The 22,341-nt window shown below is 38.8% G+C and overlaps 1 protein-coding gene across 5 annotated transcripts; it reads right to left on the reverse strand.

Moving 5' to 3' along the window:
* Positions 1 to 689: 689 nt before the first annotated feature.
* ABC4 (UbiA prenyltransferase family protein) lies at positions 690 to 12,106 on the reverse strand. 5 transcript variants are annotated; one of them, XM_086779082.1, is made up of 11 exons: positions 11,687 to 12,106; positions 11,003 to 11,106; positions 4,333 to 4,404; positions 4,092 to 4,230; positions 3,859 to 3,965; positions 3,666 to 3,768; positions 3,492 to 3,530; positions 3,274 to 3,384; positions 2,933 to 2,998; positions 1,142 to 1,257; positions 690 to 1,053 (listed from the first exon to the last, which is right to left on the reverse strand). In XM_086779082.1, exons 1-11 carry the CDS (start codon positions 12,059 to 12,061, stop codon positions 1,050 to 1,052), a joined length of 1,236 nt encoding a protein of 411 aa, XP_086635208.1. In that variant the 5' UTR covers positions 12,062 to 12,106; the 3' UTR covers positions 690 to 1,049. The 5 variants fall into 5 exon arrangements, with proteins under 5 accessions (XP_086635208.1, XP_086635216.1, XP_086635200.1 ...); XM_086779090.1 differs by having other exon boundaries at positions 3,666 to 3,765; positions 11,687 to 12,105; XM_086779074.1 differs by having other exon boundaries at positions 3,666 to 3,965.
* Positions 12,107 to 22,341: the final 10,235 nt, after the last annotated feature.

Genomic DNA, 22,341 nt, shown 5'->3' on the forward strand with positions numbered 1-22,341 from the left:
AGCTATGTGAAACCTCTCCCATCCCATGTAATCCACACTGAGCCATAGCATCTAAGTGGCAGTAGTTTGAAGCACATAAGCACTTTGAAATGCATGTGTAGTTCTAGTTTGTGGTTGTTGACTTGATGAAGAGTAAGACCAGTGTCCTAGAGTGGAGGTCAACTCAAACTCTTGACTTGATGAAGAGTAAGACTAGTGTCCTAGAGTGGAGGTCAACTCAAACTCACGATGACCCCTAGACAAAGTCTTCTCTTGGACCCATGTATAGGTTGAGTGCCACTTGGAATCTTCACTACCTGAAGTGATATAGGAGACCATGCACATAATATGCATGCAAAGGCTGCAAGGGGGCAGCATGCAAGGGCACGTAAAGCCTGTACAACACGTGCGAGCAGAGTGTGCATATGCACATAGCTTGTTTCAGTATAATTGTAATAAACAGCAGCATAATAAGCAAAGGTACACATAGTTTTTCCTTCCAAGATAACTATTTACCTGGGCCACCCATGAAAATGCATGATACCACCTATATGAACAGAAGAGGGTTTCTTTACAAGGATGTACTTGCATTCTTGAGCTAGAGTTAAGGTACTAAATGCACTGTGTCCAAGACTATATGTTAATATAACCTTCAGACTAGCTAGTCCAGGCTTTTGAAGACAACCTCATCTAGGCCAAAGACAACCTCGATTTAAAAAAAATTACCCTTTGCTGATGCATCTTGGTACTGAGTAACCATGGGGGGAGAGAGAGAGAGAGGGCTTGTCATTGAGCAACTACATTTAATTGAAGATACAAGAGAGAAAGAGGGACCTTGTCATTGAGCAACTACATGTAAAGACAGCCCATTCTACTGAAGGAATACATGTATTACAAGTGTACGTGTATGTCCAAGGGGTGCATAGATGCAGAAGCACTCCATGTAAACATGGAAAAGGAGAGGTTGAACAGGCGTGCATGCTGCTCATTTTGTTCTATCAAAGAAAATAAAGGCATGCTATCCTTAATTTGACCTCGTGTTTAATTCAAGCTCCACCTTAGTAAATGTGTCAACTGCACCAGCAGAGGAAGTTGTCTTTTAGTCTCAACATAGATGGATTGGAAATAAGAAGAAAAATTAGGGTTTGAATTCATTTCATACCTTGGTGCCATCAATGGCGTTCGTGACGCCACCAAAAAACCTAGAACTAATGCCACACCAAAAGCTGCATGTAGTCGCACACAGAAGTACTTTGCAAGGAATATCTTCTCCTTGTTCTGTTTTCGGGAAAAAAAAAGGGTTAAGAAAGAGAGTTACTGGCTCCAATCTGGTCTTAAAACAGTCACAGCAGTTCTATATTCACTTGTGGAACAGTCTTGTTTCTTAATTGCACTATAGCTGCTGTGCTTTGAGTGAGATTGTGTGCAAATCTTCTGCTGTTACCTCTGTTAGCCATATTCCAGTGAGAATGCTTCTTTGGGTGGCTAAAGAAGTCTTTTTCACTCTATTTCTGCAGATCGTTTGCTTTAAACCCTTGTGTCTTTAGCCATTAGCTCGGGAAGGTGGTTCCAAAGTGGAAATAGGGTATACTATAGACGGTGAGCTCATCGAGCTTGACTAAAAAAGTTGGCTCAAGTTTGTTGGAAGCCACAAATCAAGATATTAGATTGCTATCTTTTAATCCGAACTGATCATGTCAAGAATGTAGTAAGATGAGGCTTTTTCTCACCTTTCAAGCTCCACCTAAAACCAGATGTCAGAAATGTGATTGAAGTTGACAGCCATCATCTAAGACATCATAAGGTGTCTGTTTCAGTTCTCAGCTAAGATTTTTGTACCTTGCAACCTTAGAAATAAATTAAGATGGAGAAATGGAACCTCAGGGGGGAGGCCACTCTATAAAAACACAGATAGCACATGCATGCGAGCATGTATTTAATACCCTTATAATTTATTTATTTTTTATTTTTTACACAATTGTTCACCCCCCTTTTGTAACTATACATGTTTAAAATATATAAGTTGACATAAATAAATTTACATTAAACATGTTGGAATGAATTCTTGCCCTCCGCTTCTCGTGCTGCCATGTGGCAGTCTATTATCCCACATAGTGGGTTGGGGTCAACTTAACCCCTCTACAAGGGCAAAATGCCCCTTGGTCTCCCCTGATCCCCCACCTTTATTAGTGGTCTCATGACCTGGCCAGTTGTGATGGCCGTCTTCCGCGTGTTGGGCCTCCGTTCGCTCGGTGCTCCACGTTCCGCGTTCTTTCAAAACAAGTATATGTTTAATCCCCTTATGAGCCATATGCTGTGTACAGGCTAGCTGAGCCTACCTAAGGTGGTGTTACTCTGCTCTTCAAAATAATTAACTTCTGGGACTGGGAGGTTGATAAGCTTTGACAACCAAAACATCACAAGTACTCATATTTAAGGTTATTAGAACTAGCTTTATGAGGGCAGTGGGGACAAAAGTCAGATGCAGGCCTTTGATATGCTCAAGCCATAGACTCAGATCACTACATTTTGCTGAGATTTGATGCTCTTCTAAGGCATAGTTTTTAACATATGCGTATGGTTGCCCAAGCAAACATTTGCAAACGTATGTTAAATATAAGTATGTTATACATGAAACATACGTGACCTTTTTTTGGGGGAAAAAAAGTTATGAGGCTAAAAGAAAGCCATTTTTTTGTGGGGAGTCGTGACATATGAAATGGACTATGAAGTTCTTGTCTCGTTTCTCATTTCTCATTGCCAATAATTTGGTGAAACTTAATTTATTGCCTATAAAATATAATGTAATTAGGGACACGTATGTTTCACCCCGAGTGAGCCAAACATACTTGAAACATACTTTCATACTCGTATGCATATGCGTATGCTTCACGTATGTTAAAAACTATGCTCTAAGGCATACAATGGAAACAGGTTCAGTTGGAAAACTCACATCATGATTTTTAGTTACAAAATCAACCACCAGCTTTCCAATTGGCACAGTCAAAAGCGAAAAAAACTGCATAGGAAACCAGAAAGAGAAAATGGTTTCTTAGAGCCTTTTGAATCTCAATTTTCAAAGCCTGAAAAGTTAAATGTAACATAGATCACATTCTACCATATCTTTACTTGTGTCATTAGTGGCCGAGGGTGCATGATGACACATGTGCATTACCAGTTTCTGCCACTTTTTCATAAGCGAGAAAACAGACTTTGTACCTCGAAGGGAAAAACAAATATGGCTTCCTTACAAGATAAGATCCAATAGAAACATGACAAAGGAGCAGTACTCACAGCACAAGCATACGGCATAACTTTTGTTGCAGCCAATACTAAAACAAGCGAGTAAACACCAAGAATTGCCGCCTTCACGATTTCTTTACCTTTCTCTGTGCCTAATCTTACCTGAGATCACCAAGGCAACCATGGTATGGAGCACACTTTAAACCATTTGATTGAGCTTGAAATGGTCAATTTCTTATTATAGACATTAGTAAAATCAGGTGCCTTACCAAAGGAGACAACTTGCCTACAAGCCTGTCTCCCTCAATCTGCATCCTTAAAAGACAAGTTCATTTGTGATCAACCATTCCTCTAGATGCTTAAAGTACCCTTGCTAATGCATCCAAGACTTAAGGATTTGAACCCAGAGAAGGAAACAACATAAAGTGGAATAAAGAACGTGCCTGGTGGAAGTGGCTGCAGAAAAGGATCAGTGTGGTAGTAATGCCAACTAGTGTTGCTGCTCCCAAAATTGTGCCCGTTACCGGTAGGCTGTGCAACCCTCTGAAGCCAAAAACTTGAACCATATTAGCAAGTTGAGATTCCAATGTCCATGCAATCCGGGTCCTATAAAACAAGTAGAAGTTGCTCTCAAACCTGCCGCTGGCTTGGCTCAAATAAAAGGCTGTGGTTGCAAGTGGACCAAAAGCAATAAAGCACAATGGTTCTCCAAGCCCCAAGTAACTAAGTCGAAATGGAGGACACTGGCCAGATTATAGTAAGAGAGACATCATGAAAACACATCAATGGCATGTCAGTTTACAGAAGGGGCACGCCATATAGATCCAGAAACTAAAAACCCATTTTCATGAAAAAATAAGACAGTAAACCTGATATATATATCCACAGGTAATTGCTCCAGCTAGAAGGGCAAATACTTGCATGTTTTGGGCTTCCCAAGCCCCCCATACGAGACCCAGAATTCCAAAAAGGAGGCATATATATGCAGAAATCAGCACTCCTTCACGACTGCATAAGCCACAAAAAACCAAGTTCAACATGACTTTGAGTAGCTGTTCAAGTGCCCAATAGAAGATTCTTTATACACACCCCTATATTGGCTCAGCTTACCTTCCTGTCATATTGACAACAGATTCCCTTTTCCCTTTATCAACTCCTGTCTCAGCATCATAGGCATCATTACTGACCAATACGTAGATGTAAAGTTAACAGCACTCTTCATGGAATATACACAGAAGTGCAAGCACGGCAAGCAATGTTGTACAGATGCAGACAAAGTTATAGGCTGATTCACCCGATGATGCACAGGTATCAGCAACAGAACTATCAACGAAGATTGAACAGCCAGTCAGGAGACTTAACAAGAAGTCGGAAAACGGTATTACACCTTAAAATTGAACTTATTCTCAGTATGTCTGGAAATCCGTAAAGTTACAATCATTTTCAATTACACGGGGAGTTTCTCAGATACAAGGGGAACAGAACCCAAAAGTAAACAGTTTTTAGAAAAAGGCCACAACTTCAAAGTGTTCACATTCCTTTTCCTACTTCCATCTGCAACAAGGCAGCAGCACATGAGCAGCTGCAGATGTCACATATACATACACAACTGGATTGGGCATACTGTGGTGCGTTATCGAGAGAGAGAGAGAGAGAGAGAGAGAGAGAGAGTCCCGATTGGATCCCAATAACCCACTGAAGGGCCTGGGTATCTACTTTGTTATAAAATTGAAATATGTACGATGTAATCCTTGACCTAAAGATAACTACCTCCCCCACCGAGCTAAACATAAGCTTTTGTACCCAGATTGAACAATAGGTTGGAACATCTGAACAAGTCCTTAACAACTGCCAGCTGAGTGGTGCTCTAGAATGTCCTACTGAGTGGGGCTCTAGAATGTCCATCAACATTCAAGATGTCTTGGATTAAAGCCATGCAAGATTCTCCTCTTTATGTTTTGTGAACAGGAATCATATGCCTGCATTTTTCTGATCCCTGCCCCAAGCTGGGAATCAGATGCCTACATTGATACAGTCAATTCCCAGCTTGGCGACAGGTCCACAAAGCATACATCAGGGCATTAATCCAAGACATCAGCACTCTTATTCAAGGTACATAAACAGAGGCATTGTTTCGCCTCAAACCTAGCAAACCAGGGCATCATAGAGCCTTGTTGAATAGGTAGTTGTTCCCTCAAGGACTCATTTAGAGCAACAAGTTCGAGACTAATGTTCAAGCCCCATAAACACGCTCAAGTTCAGCTCGGCAAGGAGAAAAGGTCAAGGATAAGATCTACATTGTGGGGGCCCTTCATTGGGTTATTGGGACCCAATCAAGTGTCTGGTGTGTCTCACTTCGGCTCTTCGGTAAATGCACCACAATATGCACAATCCACTTATGTATGTACAAGGCTTCTGCATGTGACACTTGGTATCAAAGCAAAGGTTCTTTCCGAATTAGGCTAAAGCTGAGAATACTTGTCACACCCACACATTGGGCGTCTGTGAGACTACTAATGCTGAGAAAGTGCTAATCAAAGAAACGTGTAGCGGAAGACTCAAAAGCACAATTACACACAGTAGTACTCTTACAGTTGGTGTTAAAGCCTAGGGATGGCCATTTTTTTTCTCTCAGCATTCCCATCCCTATTGGTTGCCTGACTAGGGATAGAGCCTGCAGTCAAGGCTTGTGTGGGCAGCAGCGTGAGCACAGCATGGGCGGCCCACATGGCAGTTCTTGACCAGTTTTGGGCAGCCGAGTTTATAAGGGATGGGGGACCTTTTTAGCCGAGCATGAACACTTCCGGTGACTTCCCAACTTGGGAATGGGCAGAACATCACATGAGTATCCAGGTAGCATCAAGACTTCAAGTCCAAGACAACAGCACTCCACTCCAACAGAGGAGCAAAGGCAAGCGTTCTCCCACAGTCAATTGCTAAAAAGGTTATTCCATAGTCCCTCCGTACTAGGCAGGTTCTTTTGGAAAGGACCCATTTGGGAGCAGCAAGGCTGCCTATTTTCAGTCTGGGTAACAAGACCAAAGTTCATCTAGGCAAGGAAGGAGATGTCCAGGTCTCTCTATTGTACTTCACTTCATAATAAAGCAAATGCACCGAAAGGTGTGGGCCCTTCAGTGGGTTTGGGACTCAATCGGCTGTCTAATGTTTATATCCCTCGTCTCTCCTCTCTAGTTAACATACCATAGTCTCGGGGGGTGCACCTCAAAAAATGTAAGTCTACCACGTGCGATCATCAGGTGGGGTTTTTTTAATCCAAAATATTGGGTAAATTTACAGAAATACAATTACAAGAGGGGTATTTTAATTGTACTTTGGAAAAAAAACCCGTAAGTCTATAAAGAAAAAGGGGTAGTTTTATTAGCTCAAAATTCACAGATAAGGGGTTTTTTAAATACCCCTTGAACGCACGTCGTAGGAGGGGCTTCCATATAGTGCACCCCCCGAGACCACAGTATGCACAATCCAGTTTAAGGCTTCCGCATACGACATTGGTATCAGAGCAAGTTACAATACAGATGTGACATTGGTATCAGAGCACAGTATGATCCGCATGTGACACAACAGACTTTTGATGGGTGGCCCACAGTTCCAGTCGAGATACTCAGACCATGAGTCAGCATGTCCTTCAGACAAGTGCCTCCATTCAACGTTTATTCATGTAAACAAAGCTAAGCATGAGGGTGCACCACTCTCATTACCAGTTAACATCATTAATTGGCTAGCAACGGGTGTGTAGATAACATAGAATCTGTCCAGATGCATAGCATACAATGTTGTCGTGTGGCTTGTTAAGCAAAGGACCAAGCTTCCACATTTTCTCCAGCCGTTCCATCTAGAGCTTTTAAGAACGGTTCAGTTCGCACAGTTCTTCACCTAGTTTTCTCACCTGAAGCTTCAGTTTCATTTTTCAAGCAGTAAATTTGAACCAACATTTGACCAGAAACAAGGGCTGTACTAGTTCAAGTAAACATTCAGAACCTCCAATTTTTGAAGTAGCACCAATCCCAATTGATACAGATGGTGGCATCTGGGATGATTGCACTCCCCTATTGTTTCAAGATAAGCAAGAGGGGATATTACAAGCATCGTCCCCATTCATTAGATGTCTGTGTCACGCTATGCTGCTAGCTGAGGCTAGGATTTAGTAGAAGAATGAGCCCATGTTGTGAGCCCTAATCTACAAAGGGACAAAAGAAGCTTAGAGTGTCAAGCAGGGCACCCAAAATAGGCAACAATAGGCTGCCCACCAAAGTGTGATTGTTGCAAAAGTGCAAATTGACATAACGCAATTAACAAGATGGCCTACTTTTTAAAGGTCTATAAGTAGAACCCCTCTCCTCTCATTCTACTCACCTTCTAAGAGTCTTCTGCCAATATGCAGGCTTTATTTAGTCCAGCGATGTACAAAAAATTAGGTTGAGAAATTGATGATCTGCAATGTGGACTCAATGGGGCCTCTTCAATCCAGATTTGAAATGCCAAGTCCATCTTCATGTACTGTCAGCAAGAGCATCTCAGTGCCCGCAAAGGTAGCTGATTAAACTATTTGCAGTATTTAAGAGTATGTGTAGTATCGGTGGTAAATCTATATTCTTAACTATTTGCAGTAGTTAAGAGTATTTGTAATATTGGTGGTAAATCTATATAAGTGTACAGATGAAATAGCACCCTTACCTTGATAGCACACACTTAGCCAAAGAATTGGACTTTTCTCCTTACAGATTCCTCCTCCTGTCAAGGGAGCTCCCTCTTGCTGAATTAAAACACGAAGAGCGATAATGGTGATGACCATCCTTTCTGTGCCCGTCTCAGCTAAGCTGGATATGGTAGCTGTCTGTTGTGGACCTGAGTGGTGTCATGAAAACCTGGTTCAATTCCACTTTGAATGTCCCACCTCATGAAGATTGAAACATATGTTCTCCTTCTTATGAGTTTCCATCTGTTCTGATGATAAAATTTCAGTCTAAGGCCAATGAGGTGATAGCCCAAGTGCTGAAGGTGTTTGCCTAGAACCAGGAGGACCTGGGTTCAAAACCCCTCATGGTGCTTCCTCGGCGGCATGGCCTACGGGCAGATAAAATGCACCTACGGGCGGTGAAAAATGGTAACTACGGCAGGATCTTGGGCCTAAGGCTAGTTGGAATTTTTTTATTTAAAAAAATCAGTCTAACACATTGCGGGGTAGTCGTCTTTCTTGCCTTGAGGAATATCTGAATGTCGTTGGGGGGGGGGGGGGGGGGGGGGGGGGTTCTGTTTGGAAGGAGAGGGCTGCTCCCATTAACTTTGTTCTCCATTCCGAAGCTACTCTTCAAGTTGGAACCCTGTTCATGTATTCTTCAATGTCTTGTTCTCTTGCTGCTCCAGCCTTCAATACTCATTCTTCACCTTTAGGCTTTGGATGTAGAGTGGTGGTTAGGTAATGCTGCACCACCTTGTCCACACATTTATCCCATCTGTATTTCACTTCTCTTGATTCTGTGGTGTGCTTCGCCTCACGTCATTTTCACCAACTAACCCCATCACCCAGCATATAAATAGAGGCTTGGAGCACCTTGGCCTTGTCTTCTGTTTACACCATGTTGTTAAACTCACTGAACCAGGCAGACACCTCTTCAAGAGTAGCTTTACCTGAAACCCTGGTGAATGCTGCTTTTGCAAGTGCTTCAGTCTGTCCCTAATCGGATCTCCACCCAACTGGACTAACCTAATCAAAATAGCCCCAGTATCCTGAGTCTTCTTGAGGTCTTCTTTTTTTATTTCCGCCTTTAATGATCGTTTTCTTCCACTTCTTGCATACTCACACGCTTCCTCAGATTCTTGCTGTTGCAAACGAAGGACTTCCACAGCTTCCTTCCAAAGTCATTCTTCACGAACCTGTTCTAGTTTCAGTTGCTTCTCAATCATCACTAATAGGTCTTCACAAGCTTTCCTGTCCACTGCAGCTTGTTTTCATGCAGTAGAAGCCAAAATTGATTGTCCTTTTTTCTGGTTTCTTCTTGGCAGGCTTCCATGCCCTTCATCTGTTCAATGAACATCATATACATCATCAGAGTCAAGATGAGAAAACCAGTCCTCTCAAATGGAGCCCTCATGCTAAAGCCAAATCAATTGTCCTTTTCTTGAATTTTGAACATCATAGGCATCATCTCATTGTTTGCATGACAGGCCCACCAGATAAGAATTTTGGTGCTAGATTTCGGATTGTTGGAGTGACTGATGTTGAGGGGCCCTCATTGGTCTTCCCATGCACATCATAATTCCTCTCATGAGGCCTCAACTTGCAATATTCATTTACTATGAGGCGTCCTTCTTGCATTAGGATTCCACGTCTCCACTTTCATTGGAATTGGTTGCTGCTCCACTGAAAAGCTATGAGCTGAGATGGAAAACAATGACAAATGAGGGAATAGGGAGCTCTATATACAGCTTCCCCCGTGCCCCCACAGCTACTCGTCAGCCTGGCCTGTTGGCCAGCAGCAAGGAATGAGTATTTGTGAGAAAGGCCCAAATTGAGGTGGACTCCACCTTTTCACACAGTCAACCATTTGCAAGGTTTTGGGCACCAATCTGGGCTGTCCAATGGTGGGTACAAAGCCCTAAGATGTCCTCCATACCTACCTATTACTGTCCATGCAAATTCTGCTGCAACTTTGATGCCCAAACTTAGTATCATGCCGGCCCAATGGTCATAGCCTATTCATTCTCATAGGCCAATGCTCTCGAGCACTTTTCTCTCGTCACAAGTGTGCATCCTTCTTGTGTGCAATGCCTAAAATTGTTATCACTTAATGACTTTGTCCCATTATAGGTTAGGTCCTACGATGGTTTCTCTTACCTAACCTACCTTTACATGGCCTCAGTGGCACAAGCAGCTAGGCCTGTGGCACAAAATCACCAACTAGGTTATCACCATCATGAATACACTTCTTCAATGTAGTAACATGAAACATGAGAAGTCTTTTGATAAATCCAACTTTCTTTAGAGTTGTCCAAGGTCTACAAAATCTTGGTAACATTTTTGTAGAATTTCCAGTCCTTAGATTACTGGATTTTGGTTGTACCAGTAAGAAATGCCCAATCCATAGCTTTACCAAAACAATAACTCAAGCACTCTGTAACATCTGTAGCACTATGATTTTTAAAAGGAATACCTATGGTAGTAGGAAATACTCTACTTCAACCATGATTCAACTCAAAAGGGGAATCACCAAAAGAAAAATGCTTACAAAAATTATGAGAAAAATCTAACAGAAGTAAAAATCATTCCTCATTGGCACTTGGCTTTGCCCAGAAATAGCACACAAAAGAGGCAATTGGAGACTCAAAAAAGGCTAGGCACAAACAGAATAAACCGTATTCTATAAAATAAATATATCACACTACTCATCATGTCCTGCCAACACTGCAAGCTTGAATAACATGCTAAAAACATGTCATTCTGGACCAACTACTTAGTACTGCCCTGGTTTGCCCAATGCATATATATAGGTGCTTGGGAAAAGATTCAAGAAGTGGTTATGCTAAAGCATTTGGCTGTGTATGATGCATAGTTTGGTGCGTCTCATATACTTCGAGCAACTTATTGCACCTGCTGTTAAAGCAATTGCACTTTGTAGACCCTTGCCAGTTTCTATGATTTGTGCGTTCTTTTTAAAAAAAAGTAAGCAAGCACCAGTCTTCTCAACTACAACAAGCCTCAATCTCTCACCCAAAAATAAGCATAAGCTTTAATTGCAGCTTAAAAGGTTTTATTTCTCACCTCAAGTTGAGCCATGCAATGACCAGCACAGCAGATCCCAGAAATAGACCAAAACGGCCAATAAGGAAGATTCTTGTTTGCCAAAAAGCAGCAGCAGCGCCTACCTGTCTTTTTTCAAAGGCAACTCAAACACAATGAATAAGACTGAAAAAGGATACTCATCTCAAATACAAGCAGAGTGATTATAAATGATCAGACTGAAATCTGCTGTAAGTTCTCTTCATGATGGTCAAATATAAAGTAAGGATGCAAAACAAGCTTTAAAGCAAGAGCCGAACACTTAAGGCTCTGCTTTACACATTAGGGCAAGCCTAGACCAGTTATCATCAGGAGTGCCATTGTATTGCATGTGGGTGAATGTTTGCCATACCCATGCTTTGAACACTTTAAATCTACCTCTTAATCCTCTGGGTTGCGTATGGATGGCACCTAGTACTCAATGCAGCTGCATCGGCTCTCTTAGCATTGATTTCGCTGTGCTAAGTGCAGACATTATCTTCATGTTCACTGGGAAGAGATTGTGGGCTAAGTGGTAAGAAGGAGGGCGATTGACACACATTGTGGCCGCCCAAGTGAAAACTTTGCAGATATGTAGAGACCATGTGGGCACTTGGTTGTGTGGGGGGTGAATAAATAATCGAGGGAAAAAATAAAAAACTGAGGAAAGAAAGAAAGAAAGCTTACCGAGAGAGGAACAAGGGCCACTGAGTAGATGGGAAGTTTGATAGCTCGCCAGAGCAACACTTGCTGGCTCAAGGGGGGATCCTCTCCTCCTGATTCTTCAACAAGAAAGGTGGAAAGGTTAGGCTCTTCAATGGCCTTGAGGGGCTCTGTCTCCGGCGTCTGGCCTGCATAATCAAACGGAGTGCTGAGTCTTCTGGTGCCCGGAGGTCTTCTGCGGCGAAGCAAGCGAGGGGTCAGCAGCAATGGTCTGCAGCTTGGCAGGCCCCCGAGAAGAAGGTGGGAGAGGGGAGGTTCCGTTGCAATTCGATAGCTCACGAGTTCCCTCACACGTGCTCCTGCTGCTCCTCCTGCTGCTGCCGCCGTAGCCATTGCCATCAGCAAGCTAATAAACTAAACGATCCTCCAGCATTTTTTACAGATGAAAAAAAAAAAATTTTTGAATCCCCTAACCAAAAAATAATAATAATAATCCAAGATTTTAAGTTTATTTCGTAATCCAAAAATTCAAAATTTTTCCCACATAAAAAGAAGTTTGAAATCCTTTGATACGTTTTAATATATCTCAAGCTTTAAAAAAAAACCTTTGATTTAAATATTATCCTTTAAACACATCCAAATTTAAAGGTAGAGAAAAGAAACTTGTAATATTCATTCCACACCACAATAAATCCTATGCACTCCGAATATTGTGTATTCTTTCATGGTACTATTGTGTATTCTTTCATGGTATCAGTGCATAGGCTCTAAACAAAGCTTCGTTTGGCAATTTGCTATTTGAAGGAAGATTTGGAGAGATGGCCCAACCTACAAATAACAAAGCCGCTCATGAGTTGATTGTTCTCACCTCTCCATGTTTGATTGTTCTCACCTTGCCATGCGGACAGTAGTTGATTGCCACAATAAATGATTGCTTCGCCATGCCATTAATGAACATGACCATGTGGACTTTAGGTGATTGCCACACTCGAGCCTCACTCTCCAACCCCTATACTTAAGTCTTAGAGCCTGATTTTTAACCAATTTAAAATATTGAATATAAAAGCCAAAACCCTTTTACACCCTTTCAACATCATATGAAAAAAAAACATTAGTTTCCTTGTCTGTTCAAAAACTTATATCCCCTTAAAATTCACAATTTGTGAAAACCTTATCTTTTTATTTTTCAAGGTCAAATCTCACATTTTCCATTTTAAACCTTGGGTTTTTCATAAACGTTGTTTACGTATGGTCATATTATTTTTAACATTCTTTCGACCGATCATGTTGGGGGCATAATTTTGTGCATAAGTCTATAGTCAAAGACGAATTGAACCGCTTCTATCTCTACATAAAGAAATGATGGGAGAAGTGGAACAAATTAGCTCAAGTAAAACACCATGAACAAAGCTTCAAATCAAAATACACAAGAGGAAAAAGCTGGGTGCTCTCTCTCTCTCTCTCTCTCTCTCTCTCTCTCTCTCTCTCTCTCTCTCTCTCTCTTCCCCCAGTTTAGGCATGTTTGGAGCTAATGCTAGTCCAAATAGGCCTAATAAATATTCAAGAAACTAAGCTCATCCAAATATTTCATCTCAAACTTCTGCTTCAAAAGCATCCTGACATCATGTATGTCAGGATGCTTTTGATTCAAAAGCATCCTGACATCATGTATGTCAACATCACTATCACTAGTGATAATCAAGTCATCCATATAAATGACTAACAACATGATTCCTCTATATGTATTTTCCACATAAAGTGAAAAACTGCATTGATGAAAAATGTGCATTGTGGATATTTGAAATCCAATGGTAACAAGATACTCCCTGATCTTGTTTGACCATGCTTTGGAAGCCTGCTTCAAGGTTTTGTGTAATTTGCACACAAAATTTGGATGTGCATCGCTCTCATAATCTGGTGGCTATATCATGTAAACTTCTTCGTGTAAATCACCATTAGAGAACACAATCTTTACATCCATCTAATGTAAAGACCAACCCTTTATTATAGCCATAGTAAAGACCAACCCTTTATTATAGCCATAGTAATGACCGCTCTCACCATTCTCATAACAACTAGGTTGAATGTCTACACATAATCCTTAGCAATGAGTCTTTCCTTACACCTATTTATAAATCCATCTGAATTATGTTTGACCTTGTACACTCACTTGCATCTAATTGCCCTCTTATCCTTAGGCAAAGGTACTAATTTCCATGTCACATTTGTATCCAATGTTGTCATCTCCTCGTCCATGGTATCTTTCCATTTATGATTTCCAAGTGCCTCCTCAAAACAAGTGGGCTCTATCTCCTATATTGCTTTTAACCATGTAAGCATAGTGATGGGTTGTTGTATATCCATCATATCTCAACTTGTGAATAGGTTTCTAATAGATCACTACCATGCATCCTAAAAACAACCATGATTCTCTGTGCACGAAGAGTAAGCATTGACAAAATGTCAAGCTCCTCATCAAGGTTCTTCTCGGAGCCACTAGAGTCACCATCCACATAAGAGTGACCTATTGAAACATCAAGCATGAAAGGTTGATCTATCTTTTCCTTCTTTTCTTTGTGTAGTACATGTGTACCAACTGTCGTACCATGAGATGGGGTTGTTGCAAGATCAGGGTGTCCAGTTTTATCCAGTTTATGCTGGACTGGGACAATGCTTGGAGAGCAAATTTTGGGGGGCAAGGTACTTAAAATGAGATCAAGCAAATAATAGAAAATACACTTGCCCTTAAATTAACCTAATATAACTTAAATTAATATAAATTAGTCTAATTAATCAAAATTAATCAAAAATATGATAAAATGATAAACAAATGATATTTCCATACTTAGAGTGATCCAAGTTATTTTTCCATAAGTGCACCATTACAAGTACACTAGTCCCTATAGGTTTTAGATGATTCACATCAAAAATGTAATTTTACTAATTAGATTATTAATATTTGCAGGCCTTCTGATAGTCTGGAAGAATTTTGAAAAAGAGATCATTAAAAATCCAACCATTGGATTTGCAATTTTTACTAACCACCACATTCTACTAATGTCTCAGTATCTACCCAATCTTTTGATCTACAAGATTGAGGATTTTAAGTGTTAGCTATTATGGGTACAAAAAGTGGCGTATATTATAACACTTTAAAGATCTTAAAATATTTAAAGAAAATAGACAAATATCTTAAAATTTTCTCAATTAATCAAGTTAAGCTCCATATTATGTGAAGATCTAAGGTACAAAGTAGGAACCTCATATGACTTTATATGTAAAAGATATTAGCATTTTATGGAATCAGTTCAAATTTGGGACAGGGTGTATACATTGACTTTGTACCTAAGAAAATGAGAACTTTTGACTATCTAATGCTTAATCAAATTATGCAACTATATTTCCAACTTTGAATATGATGTTCCAACAAAAGAACTTGAAACGAAATTCCTTCATTTACTAGGAGAGATTAGCCACTAAAGGTAAACAAATGCCTGTTTTTTTACTGTTTACAAGGTGCCTGAGTGGACAAAACTGGGTACCCTGATCTTGCAACCACCCGATGATGCATCTACATTTCTCCTCAACCTGCCTGATGTGGACTAACATTGGATCCACTACTAGAGGACTCCCTAGGTCCACTACGCACTTGTGATTGTTGACCCACATTTGGGACAACATCATGACTTCTTACATCTAGATCTTTAGTTACCTTCACTAGTCACACTAGTCACTCATCTCATCAAGACATCTCTGCTTACTCACATCTCATGAGTGGTAAGGTTATAGCATCTATAACCTTTTTGCTCTCCAAAGCATAACTAATAAAGATGTATTTCTCTATCTTTGGATCCAACTCAGTTCTCACTTCATCAAGAATATGAACACATGCAATATATCCAAACACTTTCAAGTGAGAAACATTTGGTTTTATGCCTATAAACTTCTATTTAGGCATCATGCCATGAATAGTTGTAGTTAGCCTGCTGCCATTGTAGGCAACAGCGGGGGGTCTTGTTTATAAAGTAAACAACAATTGCTACTGCTTCACTCTAAAAATAATAAGGCATATTATTTTTAGACATCAAGGCACAACCAATTTATACAATGTGTATGGTTTTCCTTTCTGTAATACCATTCTGTTATGTGGTGTACCTATATGTGAATCGCCTCTGGATTCCATGCTTTCTCAAGAAATTACTAAACTCATTGGATAAATTTTCTCCCCCACCATCTAATCTCAAGCATTTGATTTGGATACCTTTTCCTTCTCAACCAAGGCTTTAAATCTCTGAAAGTGAGCAAACACCTCACTTTTCTTCATCATGAAAACCCACACTTTCCTAGTGTGATCATCAATGATGTTACATAGTGTGATCAAATTCTCCTTCATGAAGTAAACCCACACGTTCCTAGTGTGATCATTAATGAATGTAACATAGTATCTACAACCTGTAATTGCTACAATCTTAGTCAATCCCCATACATCAGAATGTATGACATCCAATAGCATTGCATTGATGTGGTTTTCATGCGAGAAATCATGTTTGGCATGCTTACCAACCTGGCGTGCCTCACATACTTTGTGTATACCATCAACCTTCAACTTTGGCAAACCTGTAATAATATTTTGGGCCTGCATAGAATTCAGTCCATTGTATATTCACATAACCAATGGATTTAAGCCATATGTCAATATCTACGATGATACATGTCCCATGCGTAAACATGGCTACCTTCACCTTAGGCATGTTAACATTCAAAGTAAACATCATCTTGCCATTTTTGTTACCCTTTGCAACCAAGTGGCACTGATTTTGGAAGTCTTCCACAAAGCACCCTTGAGGATTGAACCTCACTTACAGACCCTTTTCAACCATCTATCCCATTTATCCAACACAAAGCAAATCTTTTGTAATATTAGGAACATAAAGTAGACAAATAGCACTTTACTAACATGTACAATGGGGTGCGTAATATCATTACATGTTTCCACATACTTTGGTTTTTTCATTTTCTATATATTTCTAAACCACTCACCATAGGTGGTCATGTGGTTATGTTGAGAAATACAATGTGTGAGGGTGCAATGCACATTAGAAATAGCAAAGGTTGATTTGTATGGTCATTTGTAAAAGGTGAAGTCAAAGGTCAAAAAGGTAGCACATGGAAAGTACAAGGGAACACATGTAGTGTGAGCATTTATGGACACATGGTTGGCACTAGGGTGCACACATCTTGTGAGTTGGGAGCTCCATGAGAGCTATAAAAGGATGTACTTGGATCAACACTAATGCAATGAGATTATGGTAATGTATTTCTTAATTGTTATTATTATCTTGATATTAGGTTAATTTTATTATGTGTATTATCTTAATCAACATGGTAAATCATGTTTCTCATGTGCTTTGATCCACCTTGAGCTCACCACCTTGAGCTCAATCAAGTTTAATTTCTCAACATGGTATCAAAGCCATGCCTCTTCATTCATCTCATTTCAAGCTAGTAGCTCAACATGGTATCAAAGCCATGCCTCTTCATTCATCTCATTTCAAGCTAGGAGCTAAAATAGGCATTATTGATAGACTTGTATTAATCACCTACTAATCCTATCTTCTACCTCACTCATTGAGTGAAGAGCATCATCAAATCAACCCATTTAAAGATCACTAAAGCTATGAGGAGCTAAGGAGACATCAAGGCAAATATTGTCATCATCAAAAGAGTCTTCAACTTCAACCTACAAGGCCTCAGCAGGCGAGGGCGCAACAGAAGGGGATTGATTTACAAATTTCTATCATCATTACCTTAAATTAAGAATTACATTGTCTAATTAAGCTCATGTGGAGTATGCCTAGAAGTTTTCATGTGATTTGGTGAACTAATTAAGCTGCAAGTTGAAGTTCAAAACTAGTTTTCTCTAAAAAACATCCTCTATTAAAACAAACTTTTATCTCACTCATCTCTTGTGGAGTTTTTGAGCAAGTGAGAGCTCAAATCATAAGTTTGGGAGTTGCTCTACAAGTCTACATCATCACATTCAATTTTCCCTTTGATTTGAAAGGTCAATTGTTCACTTGAACATTGACAATTTTTTGCATAAAAAGATTGAGCTTGCTTTTGGGGTCTCATGATTAATTCCTTGCATTAGCACTAATCTCTTCATCCAATCTCTCTTGTATTGAGATTAGACACTGACCTTGAGTAGTACTCAAGTGTCAAGACCTTCTCAAACCTAAAATCACTTCTTCATTTGTGCTTGAAAAATTCAAAGGGGAATCCTTCCACATATGGCAAGTTAAAATCAAATTCATGTTAATGAAGGATGGGCATTGGGGAATTGTAAATGGAAGGGAAAACTATCTAGAGGATGAAGGGGATGAAAAGAACAAATGGTTGAGCTGAAATGAAAAAGGATTAGCTATCATTGCATTAGGATTGGGAGATGGATTTATACATCACATTGCATCACAAGGTGCCTGGGATGAGCTAGAGAAATTGTTTGGGACAAAGCAAAAGAATTCAAAAACAAGCTTAAAAATACAATTCTTTAGCTTGGACATTAAGGATAGTGATTCACTTTCAGCACACCTTAACAAAATAAAGAGTATAACTCAACAATTGGCTGGCACTGGGGCACCAATAGAAGAAGAGGATGCCATAGCCATATTGTTAAACAGTATGACACTTGAGGAGTATGGGCCCTTAGTGGCTACCTTGAAGAACCTCCCAAATCCAACCATTGCAGGAGTGGAAGCACCACTCATAAAAGAAGAGAAACAGATTCAAGGGAAGACAATTCAAACTACATCGAGTGAGGAGAAAGCACTCTTCTCAAGAATACCAACACCAAGGACCAAATACAAAGATAACCTGTCATCATTGTGCTATATGTCACACTAGTTTATAGGCTATATGACAGTCTGTAAACCACTTTGGTGTACTAGAGTTATGGCATAGTTAAAGTGTAAAAACCACTTTGGTGAGATTATGGGCGATATGTCATAGTGGTTTATAGGTTGTGCAATACCCTGTAAACCACTTTGGTGTACTATAGTGGTTTACAGGATGTGCAACAGCCTATAAACCACTTGCACTCTTAGCTAAGTTGGTGAGATTATGGGCGATATGTCGCAATGGTTTACAAGCTATGCAACAGCCACTTTGGTGTACTAGAGTTATGGTATAGTTATAGTGCCAACTCATGTAGCTAGGTTCACATTATGGATCGACCTTTGTATGTTATAGTAGGACCATAATCTCACCGACCTAGCCAAAAGTAAAAGTGTGAAAGCTATTACCTAGGCGGGTTATCAATGTCCACTCACTAGTTGAGCTTGATATCTCAACAATATCCCCACCAAGTATCCTATCTTGGATGGTTCTTAAACTTCAACAAATGCTTTGTATATACATTGTCAATTTGTGCAAAAATTTGTTGATGATTTATTACATAATCAAGTTTTAGTACTACTTCCACAACAATTATAAGAGGTGGTTCAATCATTGATTTGTTTAATAATCTTCAAAGGGCCATAATAGCTCAATACCATCTTGATAATAGGACACCACTCTACACTTTTTTAGCCTTATCTCAATGAGGAATAGGGAAATATCCTCTCCTTTGGAAATTTTCTCCTTTCTCTTTTTATTAACTTCTTGTTTAGTGTATTCTATCGAGCCTTGTACTTCTTGAAGAATCTTGTTATAACTTATGGCAAAATTATTCACTGCTACGCCTTATGGATGATATTGGTAGAGCTTTTTCATAAATGATCTTAAATGGTCCATTTACAAAGACTGAATGAGGTGTGTTATTATTTGCATATTATATTTATCCGAAGTCTTTGGCTGAGTAGCAACATAGGCTCCACAATTTAACTATTGGTCACTTTAATTTGTTCATGGTTGGATGGGCAAGCTATGATGTACAAAGACGTGCTTAATGAAAAGTGAGATGTTTATGGAGGTCTTTGTTTGCTATACTCTAAATCATATTTTTTTGACTAGTTTTGATTAGCTCCCATGGTTCGGTGTATGATTTGTACAAGCGTTAACAATCTTGAGGTCTTTTCTTTATAGCTTTTAATCTTTTGGCAAGTCATGCATTCAACAAAAAATAATATAAAAAAATCTACATCTTTCTTCAAAGTTGGCCAATGGAATTTTCTCATTACAAGGAGATGTCACTCCACTATATCCTATTTATGGTGGCTTGATAAATCTCTTCCATCACTAATTATCTTAAAGGTTGAGTGATGGATATTCTTTTCTCAAAGATGAGATAACATAACCATTACCAATTATCTTAAAGGTTGGGTGATGCATATTCTTTTTTGAAAGAAGAGATATCATAGCCATTACTAATTATCTAAAAGGTCAAGTGATGCATATTCTTTTTGAAAGAAGAGATATCCTAGCATTCATGATATTAGTTGTCAATTGGGTGATGCGTATTCTTTTTTAAAGAAGAGATATCATAGACATCATGATATGAGTAGTTAATTATAGGATTCTAATTATAATTCATCAATTTGTTCCAAATGTCCAAAAGATTTGGTTCTTGTTTTTATAAGTCTCTTAATAAATTAGAATGGTTAAATTTTATTTGCAGAGACGTGGTTTTAAAACCAAGCCTTCTTTTTAAGGTGCCAACAATAACATTCTTCTTCCCTAAATCATAGGTTGAAAACTTTGAATAAAAGATACCCATTTGTTATGTATATCAGTAAAGGTCTATTTAGCAAACGTTTGATGCTTTATTAATCCATTCTAATAAGAAGCTCTACTCCCAAAAGGTAATGCTTCCACATCCTTAGAGCATGTATGATACTAGTTAGTTCTTTATTACATTTGAGATATATAGTCAGTTTAGCAAACATTCGATTCTTTATTGACCCATTTTAATAAGAAGATCTTCTCCCATAAGGTAATGCTTCCACATCCTTAAGAGCATGTATGATACTAGTTACTTGTTTATTACATATTTCTCGTTTTAACTTGCAGACCTTATAAGCTATTGTATGCCCATCTTACATAATTCTATACAAAGAATGATTCCTTTAAAGATTTGAAATATTTATCTTACATTTTAGTCTAATGAAAGTGCTTTACTTTTCTAATTACTTCTATTAAAGGATGTGTAATAAATACAGAATTCTCTACTAACTTCCTATAATAGCTACACAGTCACAAAAATGAGGTTTAGTAACAATATTTTTTATTTTGTTGGGATCTACACAAGTTTCACTAGTTGATACAATGTGGTCTTCAAATAAACTACCCTTCTCAAGGTTAGAGTAGAGTTGATTTTCTTTCAAAGTGACGAAACAAGCTCTAAGGGTTTCTTACACCTCCATATCCTTATTGAAGACTACTATGTTGCCAAAGAGGATACCATTACCATTCTACTAAAGGTAGATGGGGCATCACTTAATCCCAATTGCATAACCAAAAATTAACACTAGCATGATTGAATCCTAAAGGCAATCTTGTAGACATCTTATTTGACCATACACACTTGATGGTATCCGAACTTAACATTAATTTTGCTTTATCCCTTAGCTCCTTTCAACTTGTCTAATAGGAATCATGTGCTTATTATTTACCCTAATCTTGTTAAGTGCTCGACAATCAACACATATATGGTAAGTGATAATTTTCTTTTTGACAAAAAGTATGGGTGCTCCAAATGGTGAACTACTAGGTCTAATCAATCCCCTTGCTAACAAGTCATCCACTTCTCTTTGTGTTTCCTTTTGTTCTATCATGTTCATTCTATATGGTGCTTTGCAAGTTGTATATTTTCTAGAAAGAAATCTATCCTATAATCTTTTAGTCATGAAGCACATAATCTAGGTGGCAATTCTTCTAGAGCGCGATCTAAGAATTTAGAGAGAAACTTTTCGTAAATAGAAGTATCAATTATCGGTTTATAAGTTTTATAATATCAAGAAAGTTTTCATTTGTTTTCTCATCCCTCTCTTGAGTTGAGTGTGACTAAGCAAACGACTAATTTCCTTCTTCATTTAGATTTGCAAGCAATTTTTTTTTTCCATCAATCCATATAGAGCGGTACTCTCTACCAAATGGTTAACCTCACATTTGATTTTGTCATTTCCTTTTTTGGGGGTGAGTATCTATACTTGTGTGTGTGTGTGTGTGTGTGTGTGTGTGTAAGAAAAAATAGATGTATGTATGTATGTATGTATGATATATATATATAAGGTACATCTATGTATCTATATATATATATATATATATGTATATGTATATGTATATGTAAATAAATAAATATATGTATGTATCTATATGTACACACACACGCACACACACACACACACACATGTATGTGTGTGTACGAATGTATGTATATATATACATATTTATGTATATATGTATGTATACTTACATACATACATGATATATATATATATATATATATATATATATATATATATAAGCATAACAATATAGAGGGCAAACAAAAAAACTAGCTGACATCTCTAGCTGAAGAGGGTGAACCAATACACAAGTTAACACCCCTAGCTGAAGAGGGTAAACCAACACACAAGCCAATCAATAACCTTCCAAGAAAAACCAAGATGATAACAAACTAACAAAAGGATGATAAAGCAACTCTTTTCTCATCCCAAGAGGAACCAAATAATCCTCTTGTG

Source organism: Cibotium barometz, chromosome 3 (assembly GCF_041138505.1).
Source record: "Cibotium barometz isolate CiBa-2024 chromosome 3, ASM4113850v1, whole genome shotgun sequence".
In the NCBI taxonomy this organism is placed as follows: Eukaryota; Viridiplantae; Streptophyta; class Polypodiopsida; order Cyatheales; family Cibotiaceae; genus Cibotium; species Cibotium barometz.

Coding starts and splice junctions, on each gene's coding strand:
- ABC4 (XM_086779074.1), bottom strand. CDS start 12,061: ATGGCAATGGCTACGGCGGCAGCAGCAGGAGGAGCAGCAGGAGCACGT. Junction 3,385..3,491: donor TAGGCAAGTTGTCTCCTTTG/GTAAGGCACCTG, acceptor TGGTGATCTCAG/GTAAGATTAGGCACAGAGAA. Junction 2,999..3,273: donor TTATGCCGTATGCTTGTGCT/GTGAGTACTGCT, acceptor TTTCCTATGCAG/TTTTTTTCGCTTTTGACTGT.